General features: G+C 46.0%; 1 protein-coding gene across 4 annotated transcripts in view; it reads left to right on the top strand.

Moving 5' to 3' along the window:
* The window catches only part of REV1 (REV1 DNA directed polymerase), an 83,122-nt gene that overhangs the window by 51,695 nt on the left and 3,674 nt on the right, over nucleotides 1-27,753 (top strand). For 3 of the 4 annotated variants that reach the window (XM_061431654.1, XM_061431652.1, XM_061431655.1), the window contains exons 9-17: nucleotides 1,953-2,061; nucleotides 7,304-7,432; nucleotides 10,004-10,158; nucleotides 12,662-12,781; nucleotides 19,613-19,833; nucleotides 20,100-20,272; nucleotides 25,338-25,440; nucleotides 26,654-26,816; nucleotides 26,949-27,148. In XM_061431654.1, coding sequence (XP_061287638.1) covers nucleotides 1,953-2,061; nucleotides 7,304-7,432; nucleotides 10,004-10,158; nucleotides 12,662-12,781; nucleotides 19,613-19,833; nucleotides 20,100-20,272; nucleotides 25,338-25,440; nucleotides 26,654-26,816; nucleotides 26,949-27,148 — 1,373 coding nt within the window. The remainder of the gene's footprint in view (nucleotides 1-1,952; nucleotides 2,062-7,303; nucleotides 7,433-10,003; nucleotides 10,159-12,661; nucleotides 12,782-19,612; nucleotides 19,834-20,099; nucleotides 20,273-25,337; nucleotides 25,441-26,653; nucleotides 26,817-26,948; nucleotides 27,149-27,753) is intronic. The other variant, XM_061431653.1, reaches the window with a different exon arrangement.

Below are 27,753 nucleotides of genomic sequence, written 5' to 3'. Positions count from 1 at the left end.
GACTATTAAAGCTGATACTTAGCCTTCCAAACCCCTTCAGGACACTGGGTCAACTGCTCTGTATTCTGTCTTTAATTTGTCGTAGTATAGCGTATGTTCTGGAGAAGGCAGTGGCACCCCACTGCAGTACTCTCGCCTGGAAAATCCCATGGGTAGAGGAGCCTGGTGGGCTGCAGTCCATGGGGTCGCTAAGAGTCGGACACGATGGAGCAACTTCACTTTCACTTTTCCTTTCACGCATTGGAGAAGGAAATGGCAACCCACTCCAGTGTTCTTGCCTGGAGAACCCCAGAACGGGGGAGCCTGGTGGGCTGCCGTCTCAGGGGTCGCACAGAGTCGGACACGACTGAAGCGACTTAGCAGCAGCAGCAGCAGCAGCATAGCATATGTTCACTTCAGTTCAGTTCAGTTCAGTCTCTCAGTCATGTCCGACTCTTTGCGACCCCATGAATCGCAGCACGCCAGGCCTCCCTGTCCATCACCAACTCCTGGAGTTCACTCAATCTCACGTCCATCGAGTCAGTGATGCCATCCAGCCATCTCATCCTCTGTCGTCCCCTTCTCCTCCTGCCCCCAATCCCTCCCAACATCAGAGTCTTTTCCAGTGAGTCAACTCTTTGCTGAGGTGGCCAAAGTACTGGAGTTTCAGCTTCAGCATCATTCCTTCCAATGAACACCCAGGGCTGATCTCCTTTAGGATGGACTGGTTGGATCTCCTTGCAGTCCAAGGGACTCTCAGGAGTCTTCTCCAACACCACAGTTCAAAAGCATCAATTCTTTGGCACTCAGCCTTCTTCACAGTCCAACTTTCACATCCATACGTGACCACAGGAAAAACCACAGCCTTGACTAGACGGACATTACTTTGTTGGCAAGGTAGTGTCTCTGCTTTTCAATATGCTATCTAGGTTGGTCATAACTTTCCTTCCAAAGAGTAAGCGTCTTTTAATTTCATGGCTGCAGTCACCATCTGCAGTGATTTTGGAGTCATGCTGTTTCAGAAATCATGGCTCAGATTGTATGCTATGCTGATTTTGGATGCAAGTGGAATTTGACCCCATGAATATGCCAGTCCTCATACTTTGATTTGCATTTATGCTTCATGTGTGTGGGTGCTGGAACCCAGACTTGTCTGTGTTGTGTAGTCGGGTGAAATGTGTTGAGGGTCACTGAAGTCAGACCAGGAGGAGTTGTTCGTAAACCTTTGTTTGCCTGGCAGTGCTTTTCACTTGGCTGGTTTTTCATGGAATGTTATGTCTCTGAAATAAATAGAAACGAGATCCTGAGCTTGTTAGTGACGTGCTATTAACGCTGTGCTCTCAGTGTTTGTCTAGAATCAGCCCAAGCACTCTGTCTTATTTTACTGACTCATGGTATTTTTCGTTCAGAATAGTACAACTATGAGAATAGATTTTTTTTAGAGCATATTCTTTTTGGGAACTCGGTGGTGTCCCAAGAGACGTAACTGAAGTTGTGTTTTAATCCATTTCTTACTCGCTGGTCATATCACAGGACGTGCTGTATCAGAAACCATAGCTCAGCTCGTATGCTCTGTCTAGACTGTGTGCTTTGGTGTTCTTGTGTGAAGCTGGAAGTTGGGAGAGCTGTGTCATCCTTTTGCAGCTGTAGGAAGGGGTTCATTATTCTTGTGCATCTCCAGAGACCTAAAGGGATGGTTTATATTTATTCTTTGGTATATGTCTCTTCAAACTGTTATTAAGATAGAACTGTATGTATTGTGATAAGTTCTTGATTGCTGGTAAAGGATATACTGGAAGTAAGCTATTTTAGAGTTTTAGATTTTCTTTTGTTAAATAATTAGGGGGTAAATGTCAGTTTATTCCAAATAAACTTGAACGTTTGTATATGAAATGAATGGTAAACAAACTTCTTGAATGAAAGTAAAGGAAAATCAGTTTTTAACATAAAATCATTCAATTTTATTTTTGAAGCAGAAATACCAGATCCATCAACGTGGGAGGGTCAAGATTCCGCACAGATAAATGGAATTGATTCTGTTTTGTCAAAGGCTGAAATCGCATCTTGTAGTTATGAAGCCAGGTATGTAGGCATTAAAGATGTTGTAATGCTTAATGAATAATTAATTTACTTCATTTCTTATATAATCTTTTGAAGTGGATTTAGATGGGTTAGTCAAGCCTGTGACTTAAATGTAACAAGTATGGAAAGAAGTCTTTCTAACCTTAATCCCTTCCATTTCCTTTTTTTTTTTTTGCCTTCACAAATGCTTGGTAACTTTAAATAAATACTTCAGTGACCTGCTGAAGCAGTAGGTTCTGTGATGAAAACCAAAAGAAGCTGGACATTGTCATTTTTCAGTCGTCGTCTTTCGAAGCATAAGATTAAAGAATTAGATATTTTTGGGTGGAAGAGGGCCTTAGGGTCATCTGCTCTGATCGTTATTTCTTTCTGCCAGGAAAAATCCCTTGTTATTTAAACCTGGTACTCAGTATTTTTTTAAGTTATGTTAAAACTTGATTGCCTGTTAGGTCACAGCTCAGCAGTTCCGCCCTGGCACGCCTGGTCGTCTGCTCACTTACAAGCTGCGGTGCTGCCGGCCTGCCAGCATGAACCCTGATTACAGCCAGCTGTGTCAGTTCCAGAGGAAACAGATACATATCACATGTTCCTCATAGTTTAGAAAAATGTTTTTAGAAATCGATTATTCAGGTTGTAAAAATGGAGTAATGATTAATGATTAAGTGATTAATTAAAAGAGCATTCATTATTTTTTTCTTCCTTGTTAACTGAACACAGACACTTTATAACACAGCAGGCATTTAGACTGTGTTAAAAAGCAAAGACATCACTTTGCTGACAAAGGCTCGCATAGTTAAGGCTGTGGTCTTTCCACTAGATGTGTATGGATGTGAGAGCTAGACGATAAAGAAGGCAGAGTGCCAAAGAATCGATGCTTTCCAACTGTGGTGTTGGAGAAGACTCTTGAGAGTCCCTTGACTGCACAGAGAGAAACTAGTCAATCTTAAAGGAAATCAATCCAAAATACTCTTTGGAAAGACTGATGGTGACGCTGAAGCTCCCGTGCTTTGGCCACCTGATGGGAACAGGTGAATCATTGGAAAAGACCCTCAGGCTGGGAAAGAAGGGCTGAAGACAGGAAAAGGGTGGCAGAGGGTGAGGTGGCTGGATGGCGTCACTGATCCAGTGGGCACAGACTTGGGCAAACTCAGGAGATGCTGAGGGACAGGGAAGCCTGTGAGTCGCAGTTCACGGGGTCATGACCAGGCAGACACGACTGAGCGACTGAACAGCAGCAACAAAGCTTTTGTCTCCACGTCATTGGCAAGTGTGGAAGCATTCACTGATTACAGAAGCAGGCTGAAGTCACATCGGATACGGTTTTAGTCCTTTTTTTGTTTGGTAGTGTCTTAATGGTTTTGTCATTCATACTTTTTAAACAATGAGATATAATTGACATGTAACATTAACAGTATACAACAACAACTTGATATATATAACAGTTTTCTTGATTTAAAGTTGGAGTTACTCAAGCAAGTCTCATCTGATCAAAAAAGGATCTTGACACATCATCTTCTAACCAGAATAGTTTGCTTAAAATCTTGCCAGTTATTTTATTAAAAGGATATTTAAGAAAAAAGGATTATATTCAAATCCTTTATGACATGTCAAGCTTTTACTCCCAGACTGACTTTGCTTTTCTCAGTGACAGAGTTATGTTTTAATCTTCTTCATTGTTCATTGATAATGTCGCCAAGGAATTAAAACTTTCTTTAATGAAAAAGATAATTAGATCTGAATGCACTGTGGATTACTGTGTTTTCATTAGTGCAGGAAGTTTGGAGCTGATTCTGTGCCGTGTGCAGTGGGCTAGTCTCCTCCCCCTGCTGAGTTTCGGGGTGGTGACAGACGGCATGCTCCTGGCGACCGGGCGTCGTGTTCTGCATCTCGAAGCTGTGAGGGATGCTTGCCCAGTCTTTGGGCTTGGCTGTTGGTGACGTGGAAGCCGCCTTCCTGTGCTGCCTCTGTAGGGTCTTGCCCCGTGCCCTGCGTTCCCTGCTGGATGCTGGTTGGGGAACGACTGCCAAGGTCGCCCCAGAGTTCGGAGTGTTGCCAGCTCCTGAGGTTTGGACTCCAGGCCTCTGTTGGTGTTTGGATAGGGCATTTGCATTGTACCACAGGTGGCGATTGTCAAGCTGAATATGTTGAGAATAATTGGAGTGATGATATATGAGGGCCAAATGCTGTGCAGCAAGCCATTTAAGTGTCACTTAGATGGCAAATGTTTCTTTTAAGGAGATGCAGAAAGTGGTGAAAACGAATTTGAGTGTAAGTTGGGGGGAAAGAAAAACATGAAACCTCCAACGATTGGGTTTGTGTCCTTTGATTATAATTTTTCATTTTCTAGGGTGCTCCTAATGAGGGTCTCTTGGATACCCTATTTTTTAAAGGCTATCTAACAGTTATATTTTCCTTCAGTGAGATTTTTTTTTTTTTTAATATATTCAGAGTTGCATCAGGGAAACGTTTCTGGGCTTGGACTGGAGACTAGGTTATAGGGACGGTCATCCCAGTTTTAGGGCCTGGAGAGTTTTCAGTAGACGTGGACTTTGTAATAATGGGGTCAGCTAAGTATGGAGCATGACCGTAGAAGCCACAGGAAGGTAGAGTCTAATTCCACAAGTCAGGATTTGCATGCCTGTTATCTTTACTGACATTTACCATAGAGAACCTGGCAGGCTGTAGTCCATGGGGTCTCAAGAGTTGGACACGACTAAGTGACTAAACCACCATAGAGAACTAGTAATAGCTTTATCCACAACTAAGTTAGAAGGCAGATATGTGGATGGATAGATAGTGACATACAAATATCCTACAATTATCGATTTTAAGGAGCAAATAATTTCTAAACCTCCGTTTTCACCCTTTACGATCCTGAATCTGTGATGTGGCTGTCCTTCAGAATGTTGAATTGGCAGTGACAGTGATTTGATGGTTGGGGTTTTAACGTTGTCTACTGCAGCACCGGAGAAGGCAACGGCACCCCACTCCAGTACTCTTGCCTGGAAAATCCCATGGGCGGAGGAGCCTGGTGGGCTGCAGTCCATGGGGTCGCTGAGGGTCGGACACGACTGAGCGACTTCACTTTCACTTTTCACTTTCACGCATTGGAGAAGGAAATGGCAACCCACTCCAGTGTTTTTGCCTGGAGACTCCCAGGGACCGGGAAGCCTGGTGGGCTGCCGTCTATGGGGTCACACAGAGTCGGACACGACTGAAGTGACTTAGCAATAGCAACTGCAGCACCAAGGACGCTTGTGTGAGCCCGCAGCGCAGAGAGGAAGGCGTGCGCCGCTCTCCCTGTGGGCCTGGCCGCGAGCACCTGCGCGGTCCTGGAGGCTGACCCTGCTTGCCGTGTCACTTTGACGGGCACAGACGTCATTGTAGTGAAGTCACCACAGACTGTTTTGTAATTGTCTTTACCTGTTTGTTATTATTTTTTGACCATGCTGCATGGCTTGTGGGATCTTAGTTCCCCAACCAGGGGTTGAACCCGGGCCCTCGGCAGTTAGAGTGCTGAATCCTCGCCACTGGATCGTCAGGGAAGTCCTGCTCATTTGTTTTATATGTCGCGAGCCTCCTTTCCCAACCACCAGCTAGGAGTGTTTTACTTCCCTGAGTCGTGGCAGGCCTCTTAGGTGTTTCCTTTTTTGTTCGTAACTTCCTTACAGTGTCTAGCGATCCCCAAGCACTTCTTTCTGGGATATCGGTACGCCTGAGTACGTAAGTTGATGTATTATATTTTTCTAAGTAATATGCCTGTGAAATTTTTTGTGTAGGTGAAAAATTTGAAAATGAAAGTACTGTAAATATAAGAATATAGTACTTATAGGAATTATGTAACACATTCCTTTAATTTATAAGTTTAGCTTTTACATGTTGAACCTGCATATCATGTTTTAAACTATTTGTGTACTTCTACGTAGCCTTGTAAACTATGATGCACGCACCCCCTGCCTCACAGTAAGGCCCGTGGGCTCGAGCCCGTCCCCCCGGCCTGTGCGGGTCATCCTGGTGGATGCCACGGGGTCCGCTTTGTTCCCTGTCTTCTGCCCACCACTTCACAATGGCGCCTGAGACATTGATTTTTGTTAAACGAGTGAGAGCATTGTTTTCTTTACTGTGATTTGTTAGTCATCTCTTCCTTTCCTGTCATTTTTCCCTCCTATTAGATGTTTCTCATCTACTCTGGGCTTTGCAGTCTGATCATCCATTACTGTTTTATATACATTAAAAAAGTGTACCATTTCATCTCAGTAGCGTGGAGGATTCTTTTCCTCCTTGGTGCTCAGTGGTGGTCTGGGATGGTCAGGGAGCCGCAGGCCTCTCTATATTGAAGTCCGTGTTTCTTAAAAACAGGGACACCTCCGTACTAAGTACTGAGTACTGAGTGAGTACATGTTTACTGAGTGCAAACGTGAAGTAACCATGTGATGCATTTATCTAGAAGTATGTAATCTTGGGAAACACTGCTTATTGTTGTCTGCTTGTGTTTTTACTGGAAGATTTTCTTCTTGATTCATTGCAGAGTAGTAACATGGAATTTTACTCATTGTGCGTAATCCCATAATTACAGTTTTGTGCTGAATGCTCTAAATAACAAAGGCGATGTGGGGCACAGAGACATGTAGGAGATTTGAGATGTACCGTTTTCAATCAGGTCCCTCAAAGTTGTGGAGCCCTGGCTCCTGCCAGAGTGACGTCCCGCCGTGGCCACCGCTGTTGGCGTCTCGGCCACCGTGGAACTCAAGCAGGCGCTTGGAGTCGGTCGCGGGGGAGCTGGGTGGTGACAGGATGAGTACACCCTGTCTGTCTCTCGCGCAGCGCTCACTGTTCTGTGTGGTTCTCTGTCTTCGGGGGATGAACTGTGGCTGAGCCAGGCCCTCGTTTGGGTCAGCAGACCTCCACAGCATGGTCCTGCTCTGGGGTGGTTGTGATGTTGCTGGCAGGGGATGCTCTGGCATCTGCAGAGGGGTCAGAGGTACGAGGCCCGGGAGATGTCTTTGAATAACATATTGGGCGTGTCTGTTGCGTCACTTACACTTATCTGACAGTTGTGGGATTCTCCTTTGTGGGGAAACAAACCTGTAAGCTTTCTCACTGCCTGGTTTTTACCTCTCCTGAGAGGGGAGTTAAATGACACTCGTGTGTCGATGGCTTGGGGAGATAGCAATATTTGACACTTGATTTGGCTTTTAAACATTGCAGGTCTAACCTCCCCTGTATTCTGTTGTCTCTCTAGACAAGTTGGCATTAGGAATGGAATGTATTTCGGGTACGCCAAACAGCTCTGTCCCAATCTCCAGGCGGTCCCTTATGATTTCCACGCGTATAAAGAGGTTGCACAAACGATGTACGAGACGCTGGCCAGGTATGTGCACCATACTCAGTCTCCCGTCCCTTGACTGCTCGTACCTGATACTGAGGGGGGACCCCCCAGCTGCCTCAGCCTGTTGGAAACCCACCCCTCCGCCCCCTGGCACCCGGCCCCCTCCTTCCGTAAGCACCTCCAGGGCGAGGCTCAGGCCTGTTGGAAACCCCCTCCTCCGCCCCCGGCACCCAGCCCCCTCCTTCCGTAAGTACCTCCAGGGCGAGGCTCAGGCCTCGGGACACTTCTGTGGGGCTGGACCTGAGCTACTCGCCGGTGCTGCTGGGGGTCTGATCTTCTGTCCACATGATTCTTACTCAGTGGTTCCAGTTTTCCCTTCATGGAACCAGACAGATGAAAGATGGGAGTTTTTAACCTGGTTATTCTCTTTTATTAAATATGAGTTATAGTTTTGTTGAAAATTAAAACATGTAAAATATCATGTATGAAATGAGATGCCAGTCCAGGTTCAATGCACGATACTGGATGCTTGGGGCTAGTGCACTGGGACGACCCAGAGGGATGGTATGGGGAGGGAGGAGGGAGGAGGGTTCAGGATGGGGAGCACATGTATACCTGTGATGGATTCATTTTGATATTTGGCAAAACTAATACAATTATGTAAAGTTTAAAAATAAAATTAAAAAAAAAACCCAAAAACTATAGATTCACAAGTAGAGACTCTTTCAAACCGTTTGTCCTCTGAAATCATTATGTGTGCCAAATGTTAGCTTTTATAAAAATGTTTGGCAATACAGCTGGCCCTTGAATGACCTGGGGGCAGTGGGTGCTGTCCTCCACAAGGCGCAGAATCGTGTGTGGCCCACAGCCAGCTGTCTGTACCCATGGCTTCTCCGTGCGGATGATCACGTAGCGCTCTTTGTATTCACTACTGAAAAACCCACGTATGAGCCACCCCTCAAGGTTCATACCACTGTTGTTCAAGGGTCGGCCGTAGTCTCCAGATAGGTGATTAGATGGCTTGAGAGAAGGAGATTTTGTTTTTTGAATACAGTATACATATATTTAATGTTAATTCAAAACTCAAACTTTTAAATAAGTATATGGCAGGCCCCATATGCTCTAAAGTTAGCATATTTTCTCTCTAAAAGGCCAGGTAAGGTCATTGTCCCAGCCGCTGAGCTCTGTCAAGGGCAGCGGGCACAGCCGCCGGCGAGGTGTGGGTGGACACCGGTCAGCCCTTGGGCTGTGCTGCTGTTCTGAGGGAGATGGCTCGCCTCTCGTCACTGTTCCCTCTCCTGTTTATGGAGCATCTACCACGTGCAGACAACTGTCGATGCCGCCAGTCCTGCAGGAGAGGGACCCCGCCTTTGGGGGGCTGCCTTTAACGGAGCGCGAACCTCAGAGGGCCAGGGAAGCTCTCTGCCATCGGTGTGTGGACTTAGGGCTGGGGGTAGCCAGTTCTCACGCAGCTGTCCTAAGACCCCAAACACGGGGCTGGCCGTCCTGTTAGCAGGTGGAGCCTGTGCTTGTTGGGTCCCCCCCAGAGCTGTGGTCAGGCGCAGCGGCCCACAAGGACTGCAGGCAGGTCTGAGCTGGTGCTGCCGCCTGTGGTTACGGAGCCGGAGCGGCCCGCAGGCTGAACCGCAGGGTGGGGACGTCGCGCACACTGTCATGTAGTTTGGGTTGGTGGAGACGTTTTCAGTGGCCACGTGGCTGTTCTTTGAGCCAAAGATTCCGTTATTCTCCTGCGCCCTTTGGACATCCCTCCTCAGGGCAGCTTTCGTTTCAGGACACCCTCTGCTCTGACAGATTGCTCCCTGGAGTTAATCCAAGACAGACCACTCATCTCTTAAATGATTGTGGATAGTAATTAGTCTGATTCACAACCTGCAGTGAGTTGTGGTGAGAGGTGAGGGCTGGCCCCCTGATACTTCACCAGGTGGATTATTGAAGATCTGTTTCTCGTCCCGAGGCCTCTGCTGGCCTGTGGTCCACGTATTTAATGAACATCAGAGCCACACAACAGCTTTTCTCTTCCTTTTCCTTTCCTCTGATGAACCGAAACAGTGCTCTGTGTACGTAGATCCTGACCAAAAACAGCAACAACCAAAACCAAAGCCCGCAGTGTTTCCATCTGAAGAGAATGTCAGTGGTGTCCTTCTAGACGGGCACGTGGCTGACTGGCCATCATATCCTGCTCTATCCTGGGCATTTGTGTTCAGGAGACAATCAATTGCTTGATTTGTGTAGTTTTTCTCTTCCTCAGGGATTCTGGTAAAACATGTTCGAATATGTTTAAAATTAAATGTTGTGACAGTTCTAATTGACTCAATACTTTCCATATATTCAAAGGTTTATGGAGGTGTTCTCAGTGTAGAGGAATTGAAATGATCATTTCTGTTGTATTTTTGGTAGTTAATATGGAAAAAAATACTGATGAACTTTGCAGTTAGAGGTTAAGTGACTTGAGCCAGTTCAGTTAAAATGCTAACACTTTCAGCATCTTAAGTCTCATAAGGGAATGCTGGAGAAGGCGGCCGTGGGAAGCGTGTGTGGCCGGGCATGTGTTAAGCATGGCTGCGCCTTGGCGCCTCTGCTCTGTGTTGGCAGCTACACACACGACATCGAAGCCGTCAGCTGTGATGAAGCCCTGGTAGACATCACCGAGATCCTCGCCGAGACCAGACTCACGCCTGACGAGTTTGCGAATGCTGTCCGCATGGAAATTAAGGACCAGACCAAATGTGCTGCCTCTGTGGGGATCGGTCAGTAGCTGGCGCCTCTCGCACTGCTTGTTGTGGTCGGAGCCTCGCTCTAGGAGCACTGGGCCCCAGTTAACTTTAGTTTTTAGGTTTTGTTTTTATCACTTTCCTGTTTAGGCCTCCACTTCTGAGACGGTACTTAGTGTGGCTCATAGGCGAAGCCTGAGATCAAACTGTTGGAAGTGTTAGTAAGTGGTTAATAACATCTTTAGAGTACACAAGTTGGAATATTTCTTTTCCCTCAAAAATGGGGAGAACAGAATTCAGTATTTGTCAACACTGTTATTGTTCTCATGTGAACAGAGGCTCTGTTTATAGCCGTGCAGTGGGGCTGGGTTTGGAGTTCTGTGTTGCTGAGTCTTACAGGAACTCCATTCCTCTCTGACGCTCCCTGGGGCCCTCAGCCAACCCTGTCTTCACTGTCTGCAGAAGTCAGCAGTGTTGCCATGTGCCCGCCCCGTCATCTGTGCTCCTCCTGGGTTCTCCCACGGTGTGCTCTGGAGTCCCCCGTGTCGCCCTCGGCCTCCCTGCGTGCCTCCTCCTCTGTGAGCACACACGGTGCCTCTGCTAACTGAAGATCTTGATTGCTTGTGTGGTCCTCGCAGGGTGACCTGAGAGAGCACCAGGTCTAGATCTGGAGGCTAAAGTGGGAGGGAACGGGCTCCTCAGCTGGAGCCTCTGCTGCGGTGTGTGTGAGTGTGGCTAGGAGGTTGGGCTTCTGGCGGGGTGTGTGAGGCAGGCTCCCAGGAACCGGAAGCTGCTTGCCGTCTTCAGGAGTGAACCAGCCCTGGGAAGGCAGGTGCTCCCTGTCAGGCGGGGCTTTTAAGAAGTCAGAACATCATGAGCCCCAGAAAATACTGGTTGGCCAGAAAGTTTGTTTGGGTTTTTCCGTAAGATGTAACAGGAAAACCTGAAGAGACTTTTTGGCCCACCCAATGCAAAGCAGGTTAACAGCATCCCTCCCCAGCAGCATCCCTCCCCAGCAGGCCTGCCCTTGGGCTCCTGGGTGTGGCCTGCAGACCCCGTCAGCATTCGTTTAGGGCTTGCCTCCTGGAGTCCGCTGTCATTAGGCACAGGGTTAGTTTTCGTTTTTAATTGTATCTATTTTAAATGTACAAGTGGGATGGTACGAATATGTTCTTTTAAGTTCAAGCACATAATTAAGACAAAAGTCCCAAATGACGTGTCTACTTCTCAGCCCTCTTTTTCTTCACAGCTCACCACTTTTATCATTTGGGTGTGCCTTTGTGACTTTTCCTCTTCTTAAATATTTTTACATTTACCCTAGGAAAACACATTGTTTTTAAATGAGTTTCCCATAAAACTAAGACATGTCCTTTATAGAAGCCTTCTGTAGTTTGTGGAGATTTTGTTATTTACACGGAAGTTCATCTGACCCCACACTGAGATGTTTCTCAGCTGCCCGACGCCTTCTCTGGCCCCGGTAGCCTTCCCTGCTCCGCGTTAATATCTGTGTCCACTGACACACCTTGGACCTCCCTGTCTGTCTGCCTTCTTTTCTAAGACACTCATACCTGCAGTTCTGCGCCCACATTCTGATCGTATAGTGAGACATCTGGTTTTGGGGGCTCCGCGCAGTCCAGTGCCATTGCTTTGGCCTTATTTCTCCCTAGTGTGGATCCACTGGTTGGTAAAATGAGGGACTTCCCTGGCTGTCCAGTGGTTAGCGCTCTGAACGTTCACTGCCGTGGGCCCAGTTCAGTCCCTAGTTGGGGAACTAAGATCCTGCAAGCTGCACGGTGTGGCCAGAAACACAAAGATTGTTTGGTAAAATGAGCTGATTGCTGATGATTGCCTGCCTGTGGACCTCTAGTCTTTGATCAGGATTGTTTTCTCTGCTCCTTTACCTGGGTGGGAGATGCTGAAACGTCACACATTTGGGAACAAAAGGAAGCCTCTGTCCAGGAACCATGGTGGTTATAATCTGTAATACCTAACAGAATTCTGCCAGTTTTTGTATTGTGCTTAAAATGACCACTTCCCGGTGGTCTAGGGGCTAAGACCCTGTGCTCCCAATGCAGAGGGCCGGGGTTCTGTCCCTGGTCAGGAAACTATCCCATGTGCTACAACTAAAGACCCCCACGCTACATCTAAGACCCAGCACAGACAAGTAAATATTTTAAATATTGGAGCTTCCCTGATGGATCCGTGGTAAAGTATCCACCTGGAATGCAGGAGACATGTACAGGATATGTGGCTTTGATCCCTGGGTTGGGAAGATATTCCTGGAGAAGGAAATGGCAACCCACTCCACTATTCTTGCCTGGAAAATCCTACGGATAGAGGAGCCTGGAGGGCTACCGTCCATAGGGTTGCAAAAGAGTCAGACATGACTTAGCAACTCAGCACAGTGGCAGATTATTTTCATTCTTTTCAGAAATTTGGTAGATAACCTATCTGTAGATGTCTTTGTTAGGAAATTTTGAAAATAATTGTGACTATTTCTTAAATGACTTTTCTTTTTTTTTAAAAAATTTTTTTATAGGTTCTAATATTCTACTGGCTAGAATGGCAACTAGAAAAGCAAAACCAGATGGCCAATACCACTTAAAACCAGAAGAAGTAGATGATTTTATCAGAGGTCAGCTAGTTACTAACCTACCAGGTAAATATAGAGCATCTCTTTTTAACTTTTATTTGTTGTAAATATTCATCGGTGCTTTGTATAGACGTATAATGTATCTCTCTTTTCCAAAACATGATTTAAATTTTTTTTTTCTAATTTTATTTTATTTTTAAACTTTACATAATTGTATTAGTTTTGATTTAAATTTTTTTAATCTTTATTGTGTGCCATGGTAAACAAAATTCACAACACCACAGTAAATACCCCTTCAGTTGATTTATCAGAACCTTAATATAGTAGTTTTGCCTCTCGTGTGTTTTACTTCAAGTATTTAAGTATTTCTAAAGTACCAAGGGGTCAAGGAATTCTAAGAAGTCATATTTAAGAGAATATGATGAAACTGACTTTTGATCCTTTAAATAAATCAGAACTGAAATAGTTAGTGTACATATAGGCCCAAGATAAAGTTTTGACAGTTGATTCCCCTGTTGACAAAATTGTCCTGCCAAGCTAGCAATATGTTTCTGAGTTTAGTAAGCAAGTAGTTTTAAAAGTAGAAAATATTTGAACCATATCAGGAAGAAGAAAACCTAAAACGAAGTATTAAGTTCTGTTAACTCAGGAGTGAAATGTCTAGAAGGGCACACCTTCCTCCCCACTGGGCAGCACGGCTAGTTACTGTGCTCTTCTGTGGCTGGCTGCCCTAGCATGTAGAGCTCTTTCTCTACGGAAAAATCATCAAGTGTAACCAGCTATAAAGGGAAAATCGTTGCCCTTTGAGGCCCTTGAACAGGTGTAAATTTTGTGTGTAGGGAATTCACTTCACTTTTATTAAATATTTAGACATGCTTTCTATGGTGATACCTCTTTCTAAGAAAGTTCTTTCTGTAAAGCAATTATCCTTCAATTAAAAAATAAATTTTAAAAAGAAATTTCTCTGAAGCTTATAGTAATCCATGATACCATTTCAGATAATCCTGTCCACTTTTTGTAAAGCAGCTTGTGTTAGCTTCACAAAACTCCTGTGTATTTGTGGTGGGAACATTCAAGACAGTATATTTTTAGGGAAAGTTTGTTAAAAGGTTCAGTGGTATTCTTGAATCCATGTTCTTAAGCCTAAGAAGTATCTGTTATAGGCCAAAGTTATTAAAGGACCCAAATACCATTTTATGATGGGTTAGTTCTAAAGCCACTTGACTCCCTAGTAAATAAATCTAAGAATGTGCTTAATGAAACTATAAGCCATGCCCTGTGGGGCCACCCAAGACGGATGGGTCATGGTGGAGAGGTCTGACAAAACATGGTCCACCGGAGGAGGGAATGGCAAACCACTTCAGTGTTCTTGCCTCGAGAACCCCATAAACAGTACAACAAGGCAAAAAGTAGGACACTGAAAGATGCACTCCCCAGGTCAGTAGGTGCTCAATATGCTACTGGAGACCAGTAGAGAAATAACTCCAGAAAGAATGAAGAGACGGAGCCAAAGCAAAAACGACACCCTGTTGTGGGTGTGACTGGTGATGGGAGTGAAGTCCGGTGCTGTCAAGAGCATCATTGCATAGGAACCTGGAACGTCAGGTCCATGAATCAAGGCAAATTGGAAGTGGTCAAACAGGAGATGACAGGAGTGAACATCAACATTTAGGAATCAGCGAACTAAATGGACTGGAATGGGTGAATTTAACTCAGATGACCATTATATCTACTACTATGGGCAAGAATCTCTTAGAAGAAACGAAGTACCATCATCGTCAACAGAAGAGTCCAAAATGCAGTACTTGCGTGCGATCTCAAAAACGACAGAATGATTTCTGTTTGTTTCCAAGGCAAACCATTCATTATCACAGTAATCCAAGTCTATGCCCCAACCAATAGTGCTGAAGAAGCTGAAGTTGAATGGTTCTGTGAAGACCTACCAGACTTTATAGAACTAACACCCAAAAAAGACGTCCTTTTCATTATAGGGAACTGGAATGCAAAAGTAAGAAGTCAAGAAATACCTAGAGTAACAGGCAAATTTGGCCTTGGAGTATATAAAACGAAGCAGGGCAAAGGCAAATAGAGTTTTGCCAAGAGAACTCAGTGGTCATAGCAAACACACTCTTCCCAACAACACAAGAGAAGACTCTACACATGGACATCACCAGATGGTCAATACTGAAATCAGATTGATTATATTCTTTGCAGCCAAAGATGGAGAAGCTCTGTACAGTCAACAAAAACAAGACCAGGAGCTGACTGTGGGTCAGATCATGAACTCCTTATTGCCAAATTCAGACTTAAATTGAAGAAAGTAGGGACAACCACCAGACCATTTTTGTATGACTTAAATCAAATCCCTTACAATTATACAGTGGAAGAGACATTAGAGTCAAGGGATTAGATCTGATGGAGTGCCTGAAGAACTATGGACAGAGGTTCGTGACATGTGCAGGAGGCAGGGATCAAGACCATCCCAAGGGAAAAGAAATGACTACAGGCAAAATGGCTGTCTGGGGAGGCCTTACAAACAGCTGTGAAAAGAAGAGAAGCGAAAAGCAAGGGAGAAAAGGAAGGATACAAGCAACTGAATGCAGAGTTCCAAATAGCAAGAAGAGATAAGAAAGCCTTCCTCAGTGATCAATGCAAAGAAATAGAGGAAAACAACAGAATGGGAAAGACTAGGGATCTCTTCGAGAAAATTAGAGATAGCAAGGGAACATTTCATGCAAAGATGGGCTCAATAAAGGACAGAAATGGTATGGACCTAACAGAAGCAGAAGATATTAGGAAGAGGTGGCAAGAATACACAGAAGAACTGTACAAAAAAGATCTTCATGACTCAGATAATCACAATGGTGTGATCACTCACCTAGAGCCAGACATCCTGGAACACGAAGTCAAGTGGGCCTTAGGAAGCATCACTACGAACAAAGCTAGTGGAGGTGATGGAATTCTGGTTGAGCTATTTCAAATCCTAAAAGATGATGTTGTGAAAGTGCTGCTGTCAATATGCCAGCAAATTTGGAAAACTCAGCAGTGGCCTCAGGACTGGAAAAGGTCAGTTTTCATTCCAATCCCGAGGAAAGGCATTGTCAGGGAATGCTCAAATTACTGCACAATTGCACTCATCTCACCCGCTAGTAAAGTGATGCTCAAAATTCTCCAAGCCAGGCTTCAACAGTTCGTAAACTGTGAGCTTCCAGATGTTCAAGCTGGTTTTAGAAAAGGCAGAGGAACCAGAGATCAAATTGCCAACATCTGTTGGATCATTGAAAAAGCAAGAGAGTGCCAGAAAAACATCTATTTTTGCTTTATTGACTATGCCAAAGCCTTTGACTGTGTGGATCATAACAAACTGGAAAATTCTGAAAGAGATGGGAATACCAGACCACCTGACCTACCTCCTGGGAAATCTGTATGCAGGTCAAGAAGCAACAGTTAGAACTGGACATGGAACAACAGACTGGTTCCAAATCAGGAAAGGAGTACGTAAAGGCTGCATATTGTCACCCTGCTTATTTAACTTATATGCAGAGTACATCATGAGAAATGCCAGGCTAAATGAAGCACAAGCTGGAATCAAGATTGCTAGGAGAAATAGCAATAACCTCAGATTTGCAGATGACACCACCCTTAATGGCAGAAAGTGAAGAAGAACTGAAGAGCCTCTTGATGAAAGTGAAAGAGGGGAGTGAAAAAGTTGGCTTAAAACTCAACATTCAGAAAACTAATATCATGGTGTCTAGTCCAGTCTCTTCATGGCAAATAAATAGGGAAACAGTGAGAGACTTTGTTTTTTTGGACCCCAAAATCACTGCAGGTGGTGAGTGCAACCATGAAATTAAAAAAGAATCGCTCCATGGAAGAAAAGATATGATCAATCTAGACAGCGTATTAAAAAACATAGACATTCCTTTGCCAAAAGAGGTCCATGTAGTCAAAGCTATGGTTTTTCCAGTAGTCATGTATGGATTTGAGAGTTGTATTATAAAGAAAGCAGAGTGCCAAAGAATTGATGCTTTTGAACTGTCGTGTTGGAGAAGACTCTTGAGAGTCCCTTGAACTGCAAGGAGATCCAACCAGTCCATCCTAAAGGAATCAGTCCTGAATATTCATTGGAAGGACTGATGCTGAAGCTGAAACTCTGATACTTTGGCCACCTGAAGGGAAGAACTGACTCACTAGAAAAGACCCTGATGCTGGGAAAGATGGAAGGTGGGAAGAGAGGGGGACGATAGAGGATGAGAGGGTTGGATGGCATCACTGACTTGATTGACATGAGTTTGAGTAAGCTCCAGGAGTTGGTGATAGGCAGGGAGGCCTGGCGTGTTGCGATTCATGGGGTTGCGAAGAGTCGGACACAGCTGAGCGACTGAACTGAAGAATGTGTTAGTACCAGAAACGTGAAATACAACATTAACACATCTTATTGCAGTTTTATATAAGAAGGAACCAGTGTATTTTAAGTGCATGTGGAATCTGAGTTCGATTATGATACTGGTTCTCTCTATTAGTTTGCTAAAACAGCCATAAGAAAACACCACAGATTGCATGACTTAAACAACAGATATTTATTCCCTCAAGATCTTGGAGACTAGAAGTCCACAATTGAATTGTCAGCAGGTTGGGTTTCTTCTGAGGTCTCTCCTGTTGGCTTGTAGGTGGCTGTCTTCTCAACATGGTGTTCTCTCTTTGTGCGTCTGTGTCCTGATCTCTTCTTATAGGGATACCAGGGATGCTGGATTAGGGCCCGCGTATATGACCTGTTGTTAGTGTAATTTCCTTTATGAAGGACCTTTCTCCAATTAGTCATGTTCTGAGATGCTGGGAATTATGATTTCAGCACAGGAATCTTGAGATTCTGGATGCAGTTCCATCCATAGCACCGTCTTCATACTGCATCATTTTTGTAAGGTTTATTTGTTGGGTTTGGGTTTTTTTTAAAACAGAAATAGAGTTTACCTTTCACCTTCGTTTGCTTCATGGTCGGAAGGACTTGACATTTTGAAGGGCAAGTGTGTGGTTATGTGTCCTGGCTGAATCCTTCGGCACAGCCTTGAATTTCCAGAGACAGCTGAGATGCGGGGAAGCGGGGCAGCCAGGATGCACTTCCTCCCCCAAACCACTTTCTCACGCTGCCCCTCTCTGCTTCAGAAGCGGCTTGTAGCCAGCTGTGGCCACCCGGAATTGTCCATGAGATTTTTACATGTAACACTACTGACTTTTATAAAAGTCCTCAAATTTATTATTGGACAGGCTTTAGAGCTTTTTAGTATGTAAAATGTCAGCATTTTCAGTTGTTATCCCTGCCCTGAGCTGGTAACTCATCTAAAATACGAGCTGTTCCTTTGGAAACGGGTTTCACATATGTACAGGAGACTAGGCAGTAAAAGTTTCTGAGAATTCTTACAAAGAAGCAGCTATTTATCGTGTTAAAAATTAGCAATTTCCCAGGTGGCACTCGTAAAGAACCCACCTGCCAATGCAGGAGACATGGGAGACGCAGCTTCAGTCCCTGGGTCAGGAAGATCCGTTGGAGGAGGGCATGGCAACTCCAGTGTTCTTGCCTGGAGAATCTCATGGACAGAGGAGCCTGGTGGGCAGCACAACCGCAGCAGCTCAGCACACGTGTGCACACCGGCTGCTACTGCCTGATCATTCTCTCTTTAGGGCTTCCCCGGTGGCTCATCAGTAAAGACCCTGCTTGCGGTGCAGGAGGCGAGGGTTCAGTCCCTGGGTCGGGAAGATCGCCTGGAGAAGGGAATGGCAACCTCCCCTCACATTCGGTTAGGTTTCACGAAAACTCTGGTCTTTCTGTGCACAGTGTCCCAAGTTCGCGCTTGGTCTCCGTTCTGACTTGAGCTTTAAGGTGGCACATGGGCAGTGCAGCGCCCTGAGCGCCTCTCACCTGACGTCATCAGGGGGCAGGTTGTCTTGAGTCACACGTGTCCCTCGCCCCCTTCCGTGGCTGTGTACCTTTTATAAGGTGGTCCACCTCCCTCCTAACCATGTGTCCACATAATGGCTATAAGAGGTTCCCCTTGCAGAACCTGGATGGACAAGGCCACTCAGAGAACTGGAGACAGAAGTAGTGGAGGGTGGGCCAGGACCTGCAGGAGACCAGAACCTCAGTCTGAACTGCTGAGGGACTTACGGATCTTGTCATGTGGAGACCATGTTCATAAGCGTTCAGCACCCTTTGGATGAGGCTTCACCTTGCAGATGGTGACGAGGGGACTGCTGGGTGCCGGCCTGGCTGCAGGAAACTCACTGCCTTTCTAGGGAGATAGGCCTCGTTTGTAGAAGACTTCTGCCTGTCCTCCGCTCGCTACCACTTGGCTCAAGAAGCATCATCCCACGTCACTTGTGCCACCTTGTTTGGTATGAGAGCATGTGGGCACGCGCCTGTCATGACTTCTGGTTCTAGTTCCCGTTCAAAGAAAACGTGGCTGAAGCCACTGAGAAGTGTGATTGCCGAAACCATGGCAGAATCCCTCACATTGCCGGGCCTCCTAGAATGTAGTCATGCTGTAGACCAGCTTAAGCCAGTGTGTGACTTAGTTGATTTTGTGACTAAGATAGAAAACTTGATTACTCAGTAATAAATAAAAATCACTCTTTTTGGAAAACTAACTGACTAATACCCATTTGAGAAGTTCTGGCTCACCTGTACGTGGAGTCCAAATTGAGAAGCAGTGTCTGGAAATAACTTTCTAGTATGATTGGCACTAAAAAAAATTCTAAATCTGTGAGCTGCTTCAGTGGTGTCACTTCAGAACTTTCAGGGAGAGTACTTTAAACAGATGTTTGCGCGTGAGCGGTCATTTCATGTCACGGAGTTGTTTTTAATAGTTTACATGCCGAATTAAGGAACTGTCCCTTTCCTAGGAGTTGGACGTTCCATGGAATCCAAGCTGATGTCTTTGGGGATTAGGACGTGTGGAGACTTGCAGTATATGACCATGGCCAAACTCCAGAAAGAATTTGGTTCCAAAACTGGTCAGATGCTTTATAGGTTCTGCCGAGGTTTGGACGACAGACCAGTTCGCACTGAAAAGGAAAGAAAATCTATTTCAGCTGAGATCAACTATGGAATAAGGTTTTCCCAGGTACTGATCTCCTCACAGGTTTTAGCTTCTGTTTTTCGTATTTGCACATAGTCCTGTCTCCCCAGCTAGACCATAGACTATTGACACTTGAAATGAAGCCTTAAAACCCTTGCCGTTCCCAGAGCTGGCAGAACGTATGTTCTTAACTAGAGCAGACAGTGCAGTAGATCATCACATGTTAAATATGGAAGGTTAATATACTTGAGAACAACCATTAGGCGCAAAGGAAAATAACATGGGTATTTTCTGTGTTTATCTTTCTGTAGCCAAAAGAAGCAGAAGCTTTTCTTCTGAGTCTTTCAGAAGAAATTCAGCGGCGCCTTGAAGCTGTAGGCATGAAGGGTAAACGCCTGACTCTCAAAATCATGGTACGGAAGCCAGGAGCCCCTGTAGAATCCGCCAAATATGGAGGCCATGGCATTTGTGACATCACCACCAGGTAAGCCTACTAATAAAAAGGACATTAGATATTGATATTTCATTACAGGTCGCTGTAATGAATGGAAAATGACAGAAAAACAACAAGGAAAAGTGTGCCCAAAGAGCTGCAGACACTGACGCTCCTGGGTGTCGTGCAGAGCCAGGTCTTGGCCCCCGGCCGTGGAACGGCCCTGCGGGCCAGGTCGCCCCAGCCTGTCGGCGTGTCCGACGGGGCAGGCTGTCCTATCCTTGGGGTCTGCAGGCCGTGGCTTCGGTGCAGGGACAGGAAGCGGGTGCTTGTGGGCTTGGTGGGAAGGCCCCGTGGGGAGCATCAGTGCAGTGACTCGGAGAGGATGCAGTGGGGGCTGTATTTCATTCAGGGAGGTGGGATTTCTTTCTTGTGAAAAGGTTAATCATAGTAGTCTCTGGAAATTGGTAGAAAGCATTTTAAAACCCTATTTTTTTAAATGTGAGGGCCACTAATATAAGACTGATGTTAAGGTCTGGCCTCATATGTAAGGCCAATATGAAAATACCTAATTTTGTATGCCATTTATACTATACAGGACACTGTATTGTAAAGCTCTGGTTGACTGACAGGTAAATTAAAATACAGTGTAGTAGTTTCTTCTTGCTATCTACTCAATTTTAAATACGTTACAGTTTCTTAGAACTCTGTATTTTGGTGCATTCAGAAGTACCTAGGAGCTGAGTCTGTCTAAGCTCAGTGAGAAAATCTGCCTTCATTTAAGCCTTTTTGGAAAAATCCAGATATTCCAAAAAATCTAGTTAGCAACACAACATTAAAAATTGGGATTTTAACTATACTCTATGCTGCTGCTAAGTCACTTCAGTCGTGTCTGACTCTCTGTGACCCCATAGATGGCAGCCCACCAGGCTCCCCTGTCCCTGGGATTCTCCAGGCAAGAACACTGGAGTGGGTTGCCATTTCCTTCTCCAGTGCATGAAAGTGAAAAGTGAAAGTGAAGTAGCTCAGTCGTGTCCGACAGTCATGTCCGACTCTTCGAGACCCCATGGACTGCAGCCTACCAGGCTCCTCCATCCATGGGATTTACCAGGCAAGAGGACTGGAGTTGGGTGCCATCGCCTTCCCCCCGCAATTCAATAATAATATTCATTCAGCGTTTTTGTATGCACTTATCTGCTTGCTGTTACTGGTATTTGTTCATTTTTGTCCTATTTAACTTAAAAAGTTTTATTTTGAAAAACGTACACATGTAAGCAGAGAACAGTGTCCTGAAGCCCTCACCCCGAGTCCCACGGTCGCTGCTGGGCCCTGCGCCACCACCGGCCCCCAGCTGTTCTGGAGTGGCTCTCAGAGACCGAACCGTTTCCTCCATGGGTTTCCAGGTGTTTATCTCTGACAAGACTCTGCTTTAGTGAACACAGGACAGCTCAAAAGCTGCCTGCATCGCTGGCAGTAAAGTGCTCATTTCACCATGCCCTTTACCTTTGGGTAAGACATGCTTTGCTTCGAGCATTTACCTGATAGCTGTTGACTGTTTGTACGTGAACTGCTGGCACGTGGGCGCCTCTGGACTCTTAGTAGGACGTGCAGGCCAGGGGGCTTCACTGGGCCTTTACCTTTATGTAAGGCATGACAATGCATGATAATTACACTTCGTAAACTGAGAGTAGTGTCACTTTATAAATATGTTGATCAATTGTAAGCCATTCATTTCAGCCTTACATTTTGGGGGTATTATAACTGCCTAAGAGAAGCTTTAGGTAAGAGCTTCTGAAATATTATAATACTGATCCTGTATTTCCTCTAACTTAGGGGATGATAAACTACTTCCTGTGGCCTGTTTTTACATGATTTGTGGTAACTAAGAATGATTTTTATATGAAAGTTTGTATAAAATAGAGACCATGTGAAAGAGACGACAGAGTGTAAGCTCCCAGACGTGTTGTAGTTAGGAGTCTGGTGTGCCTGCATGAATTCAGTGTGTGATCATTTTGTGACCTCAGACTCCCTGCAGGCATGTGCCTCACGTGTTAAGAGACTGTCATTGCAATGACAAGTTTTGTAAGTCAGAGAGCCACGTGGAGATTGAGATCTGTGGCTTCATTACCACTTAGGGAAATTTTTCTCATAACAGTTCCCTTTTGGAAAAAGAAGTTTTCCTTCTGGGGGTTCTTTTGTGTATGTGTTTATTTTGGATTGTATATGTGTTTTTTAAAGTGATTAATTGAAAAGGTCAAATAACAGCTTCTAGCCCCTTGCCCCTCTCCTCTCCCCGGTTCCGATCACCGTTCTTCTTTTGTGGTTCCTTTTGATACTCACACCCATAGTTTTCCAAAATGTCAGCAGAGTCTGCAGTGGCAGCGGGCTTACCGCTTCCTCCTGTTGCTGCCGTCCTCGTGTTCCGTTTGCCCCGGTAGACCTGGTGGGTTTCGGTTCGGCCCATCCAGTGTGCCACTGTTAGGATGCGCGTGTATCCACATACCCCGTACTGTCTACCGGGCTAACCTTTCCTTTCCTTTTGATTGCATTTCTCTTCAAGTTACTGAGCATCCGGTTTTGCTGTTTTGTGAATTTACCACTGAGTTTACCCCCAAACTCCCTTGCAGTGTGACTGTGTTTCAGCACATCCGCAGGTCCGTTACTGGTTTTGACCTCTTTTCTTAGAGGCCTGTGTCTTGGGGCAGCCCAGCCTGCTACTCCAGTCAGAGTTCGTTTTAAGAGTTGCTGAAAAGTTGGAGTTGTGAGATGGCCTTTTTCTGTGTGGATCCATTTTGTCCCTGATCTGCTCAGAGCTTGAGCAAGAATTCACGGGTGTAAACCCATCTCTGCTCATACTCACCGGTTTGCTGACCTAAAGTATAAACATAACTTAGCAATTGTCCTTCCTCAGATAAAGAACGGAGAAGGCAATGGCACCCCACTCCAGTACTCTTGCCTGGAAAATCCCATGGACGGAGGAGCCTGGTAGGCTGCAGTCCATGGGGTCGCTGAGGGTCGGACACGACTGAGCGACTTCACTTTCACTTTTCACTTTCATGCATTGGAGGAGGAAATGGCAACCCACTCCAGTGTTCTTGCCTGGAGAATCCCAGGGACGGGGAGCCTGGTGGGCTGCTGTCTGTGGGGTCGCACAGAGTCGGACACGACTGAAGCGACTCAGCAGCAGCAGCAGATAAAGAAAAGCTCCGTTGCCATCACCTTCTCAGGGCTCCTGTTCTGACCGCCTCTTGAGAGGAAAGCAGCTCTGTATCCCAAGCGCTCTGGGGTGGTCTTCATTTGTCTTTGTGCCCGGTACTTTGTCAGTGAATGTTTTTTAAGTTTTCATCTCTAATAACTAAATTTTTCATTTCTACTAACATTTTGAGTTTTTAAATTTATTCTTTGGAACTTAAGTATTTTAGTTCCCTTCCCAGAGAGAATTTCTCTCTTGCCTCCTGAAGATTCTAATAGTCCCAATGTCAGTCTGTTTCTCTAAGCTCCTTTTATTCCAGTTTCCGTTGCTGTCTTGAGATTTTCTTCAAGCATTTACCTGATAGCTGTTGACTATACGTGAACTGCTGACACGTGGGCGCCTCCGGACTCTTAGAAGGACACGCAGGCCAGGGGGAGCTGATGGGGGGCTGTGGTCTTTGGTCACTCACCAGGTCGGGCAGTATCTGCCGCCCTTCCTATGAGATGTGCAGCCCTGGGTGGGCGAGAAGACGGGCCATGCAGCTGGTGTTCCGGGTACTCAGGAGGGGTTCTGGGGGGAGGGTGCGCTGTGCTGCAGAGGGGCCTTGCTCCTCCTCGCTGTGCCCCCCAGTCTGTAGCTTCTGTGTCACCATCCCCGTCTCTGGGAAGCTGTCAGGGAAGGAGGCACCCCCCACACACATACCCGACACCTCTGACTGCTGAGCCCTTCAGAGGTTCTGTACTATAAACTGGCTTATCTCAGAGTTGGTGCCTTGCTTTACACATTTAACAGGCATTTGGTAACTTATTTACTGATTTGCTTTCAGTATTCAAGAGTTTATGCCATTTGGAAAGAATTTCAAGTCCTTTTTAGTGTTGTTTTGGAGAGAAAATAAACATGTTTAAACCACCACAGTCCACTACTACAAATCTTGTTTTTAAGTTATTCTCTGTTGATCTGTGTGAAATACACTTAAGATAACCGTTATCAGTGGAAATTTTTTGCAAATGGGTTTCCTTAAAGAAATAGGGACTTTTCCAAAATAAGAACATGATGTATTCATGGTATGGAAAAAATCAAGAGTAAATGTAGTTTTTGGCACCTAATAATGCTGGCACATTGCAGGAGACCTGGGTTCGATCCCTGTGTTGGGAAGATCCCCTGGAGAGGGAAATGGTAACCCATTCCAGTATTCTTGCCTGGAGAGTCCCATGGCAGAGGAGCCTGGCAGGCTATGGGGTTGCAAGAGTCACACGACTTAGCAACTAAACCACCGCCATCAGTGCTGGCACATTCTCTGGTCCTCCTTGAGGAGTCTTTAGATGTAAGATCTGTGTAGTCGAGTCTGGGTTTCAGACAGGGTGCCACCACCCTTCCTTTATCAGAGCTGTCCACACATCCTGTGTCCACTTAAGAGACCCTCTGGGAGGAAAGGACAGTTAGGTTGGGCGTGTTCACGTGTTGCAAACAGTGTCAGGAGAACCCAGGAGTCGTCTTTCTCTTGTGAGCAGGAACTGTAACTCCGCATAGACAGTCTTGCAACCTAAAAGCTCTGTTGGAGCCGACATCGTTGTGCTTACACTCACGGTTGAGAAGCAGCACAGATGCTGATATTAAATATACATTAAAATATTTACGTTTTCTATGAGACATTTTTCAGCATATTTTTAGCTGACCAGGTCTCTGAAAGTCCCAGTCGTCTTGATTTTCCTTTCCCCCTTGTTGCCCGCGTAATGGATTTCACATTATTGGCTTCACTGAAGGAAGGCACTCCTTCCTTTCTAAGGATCCCAGTTACTTAAAGCTTTTGATAACTCTTTACAACTTTAATCCTTTTAAACAGTTCCGTACCGCTTATGGACTAGAGAATACATACGGAATGCAGCTTTTGTTCTTTAAAAAAGTTGATTCTATCACCTGCAGGACCGTGACTCTTGACCAGGCAACAGACAGTGCAAAACTCATTGGCACAGCCGCGCTGAACATGTTTCACACGATGAAGCTCAGCATAGCTGACATGCGAGGGGTGAGTAGGGAAAACTCTGAACACGTTTCACGCGATGAAGCTCGGCATAGCTGACATGCGAGGGGTGAGTAGGGAAAACCCTGAACATGCTTCACACAATGAAGCTCAGCATAGCTGACGGGCGAGGGATGAGTAGGGAAAACCCTGAACATGCTTCACACGATGAAGCTCAGCATAGCTGACGTGCGAGGGGTGAGTAGGGAAAACCCTGAACACGTTTCACGCGATGAAGCTCGGCATAGCTGACATGCGAGGGGTAAGTAGGGAAAACCCTGAACTGTAACGCTTTTCTTACTTGAGGGTTCATCTGAGGGTGCTCATGGTGCGATGCAGGGTTTCACCCACTCATGGTCTTGAATTTTTAAAGCGTTTTTCCATTAGTCAGGGACCACTGCTGTGGTCCCTGCAGTGGACAGGGCCGGGGGGACTGTGAGGCTGCAAATGTTCTGACCTCTGAGGTCCTTTTTTGTCAGAAATTTGCTCTGAGGTCTGATGACCTAACAGGGAGACTTTACCCCAGGCACTTGAAGGTACCTTTGGAACAGATGGTGAGAGGGCATCTAGATGTAAAAACCTCACTTTTCCTAAAGATTAACCTTTGTAGGTCGTGTGTGCACACATAAGGGTAGTTAGTGGCATGGTGTGGGTTTTGTGGAAGGACTAAAGTGTCCGTAGTGGTGATAAGACTCCCCCCGACACACACCCCCGAGCACTGGAGTGATTGAATGAGTGCTCCCTGGGGCGGGGCTGCTTCCCTGTGCTTCCCTGCAGCACACCCCCTCCCACCCCACCCCAAATGATGGATGAAGTAGGGCTGCAAGCACACTGCCCCCTAGTTACATTTTGTTGAAGTCTTAAAACTTAATTGGTATTTCCTGATAGTCCAGTTGGGAGGACTCAGCACCTTCAGTGCTTTGGGCTGGGGTTTGGTCTGTGGTTGGGAAGCTAAGATCCCACAAGCTGTAGCCAAAAATAAATAAAAGTTTAATTGATGAAAACGTCAGTGGGCACAGTATTCTACTTTTCTGGAGTTTCTGATTTTGAAGAAATTGGTTAGAATTAGATACTGAAGGTTGAGGTAAATTAACTGCTCACCAGCTACTCAACTGCTCACCAGCTACTGCAGAAGTAGTTTTGGAATAAGTGATATAAAAGGCTGAATATGTTTTCACTGAACTTTTCTTTCTAGAAACCTGTTTCACTCTGGTTGCAGGTTGGGATTCATGTGAATCAGTTGGTTCCAGCGAATCCAAACCCGCCCGCGTGCCTCAGCCACCCAGCGGCCCAGCCCAGCCACGGTGCGGGCAGGGCCCCGTCGGTCCTGGAGCTCCTGCAGGCCCAGCGGGCGAGGCGGCCCCCGGAAGAGGAGCCCGCAGGTCAGTGCTGCCGGCGCCCGGGAGGGCTCCGCCAGACGCGTGCAGCAACCTGACGTTCTGAGTTACAATGAATACGTAACGAGGCCTTCTTTGCGTGAAGAAGCTATTTTATGACATCTCCTGTATTTCCAGTATTTCTGGCTGCTGTGGATCTGGAAATGCCACCTGCCCCTCGATCTTGCACTGTGCCGTCTCTGTCTCCACACCTGACGTCAGGTGTCGTGCCTGTCACTACCAGCAAAGCCGAGTGTGCCAAGTGGAACGGGCTGCATTCTCCCGTCAGTTTAAAGCCAAGACTCAACCTGAGCATAGAGGTCCCGTCACCTTCCCAGGTGTGTATTCACAGTTGTAGACGTGAGGTCAGCACGAGAGTAGCTTTACAGCAGGAATGCAATTTTTCTTTACCAGTAACAGCCAAGGGAGAAAGGGCTACCTGTCAGGGAGGATCCAGGTGTTCATTCCAATGAGAAATGACCGAGAAGCCAGAGTGCTTCCATGGAGACCTGCCGCTCTCACAGGTCGTGCAGCATGGATGAAAGCCAGTTCCTGAACTGTCGCCATCAGCAGCCACCAGACGTAATTGTGGTGACTGACCGTGGTCAACAGCACAGCTTTGCTGCAGAGGCCTTACATCAGAGGTTTTTCTTGCAGCCTTGGCAAGCAGCTCACTCTGTAGGGTGAATGATTTTCCTAACATAAGCTATTCACTCAGCTGATGTGGGCTGTAAGCGTCGTATGCTATTGGTGTGTTTGCAGTTGAGAAGCTCTGTTGGGAAAATCCACTTTCTCTGTGCCCCTGAGCAATGGGGGCTGTAAGGCAAGGGAAAGGGGTGGGTGTGACCGGGCCGGGGGAGGGCATGGGCTTCTGGTGAGTTCCCCGAGGGGTGGCTCCCAGCAAGCCAGCCTGGCCTGCCCAGTGTCTGCAGTCATGTTGCGT

The sequence above is a fragment of the Bos javanicus genome, chromosome 11 (genome assembly GCF_032452875.1).
Source record: "Bos javanicus breed banteng chromosome 11, ARS-OSU_banteng_1.0, whole genome shotgun sequence".
NCBI lineage: Eukaryota > Metazoa > Chordata > Mammalia > Artiodactyla > Bovidae > Bos > Bos javanicus.
Note: the sequence above shows the minus strand (reverse complement) of the source record. Positions and strands in the feature narration are given on the sequence as shown.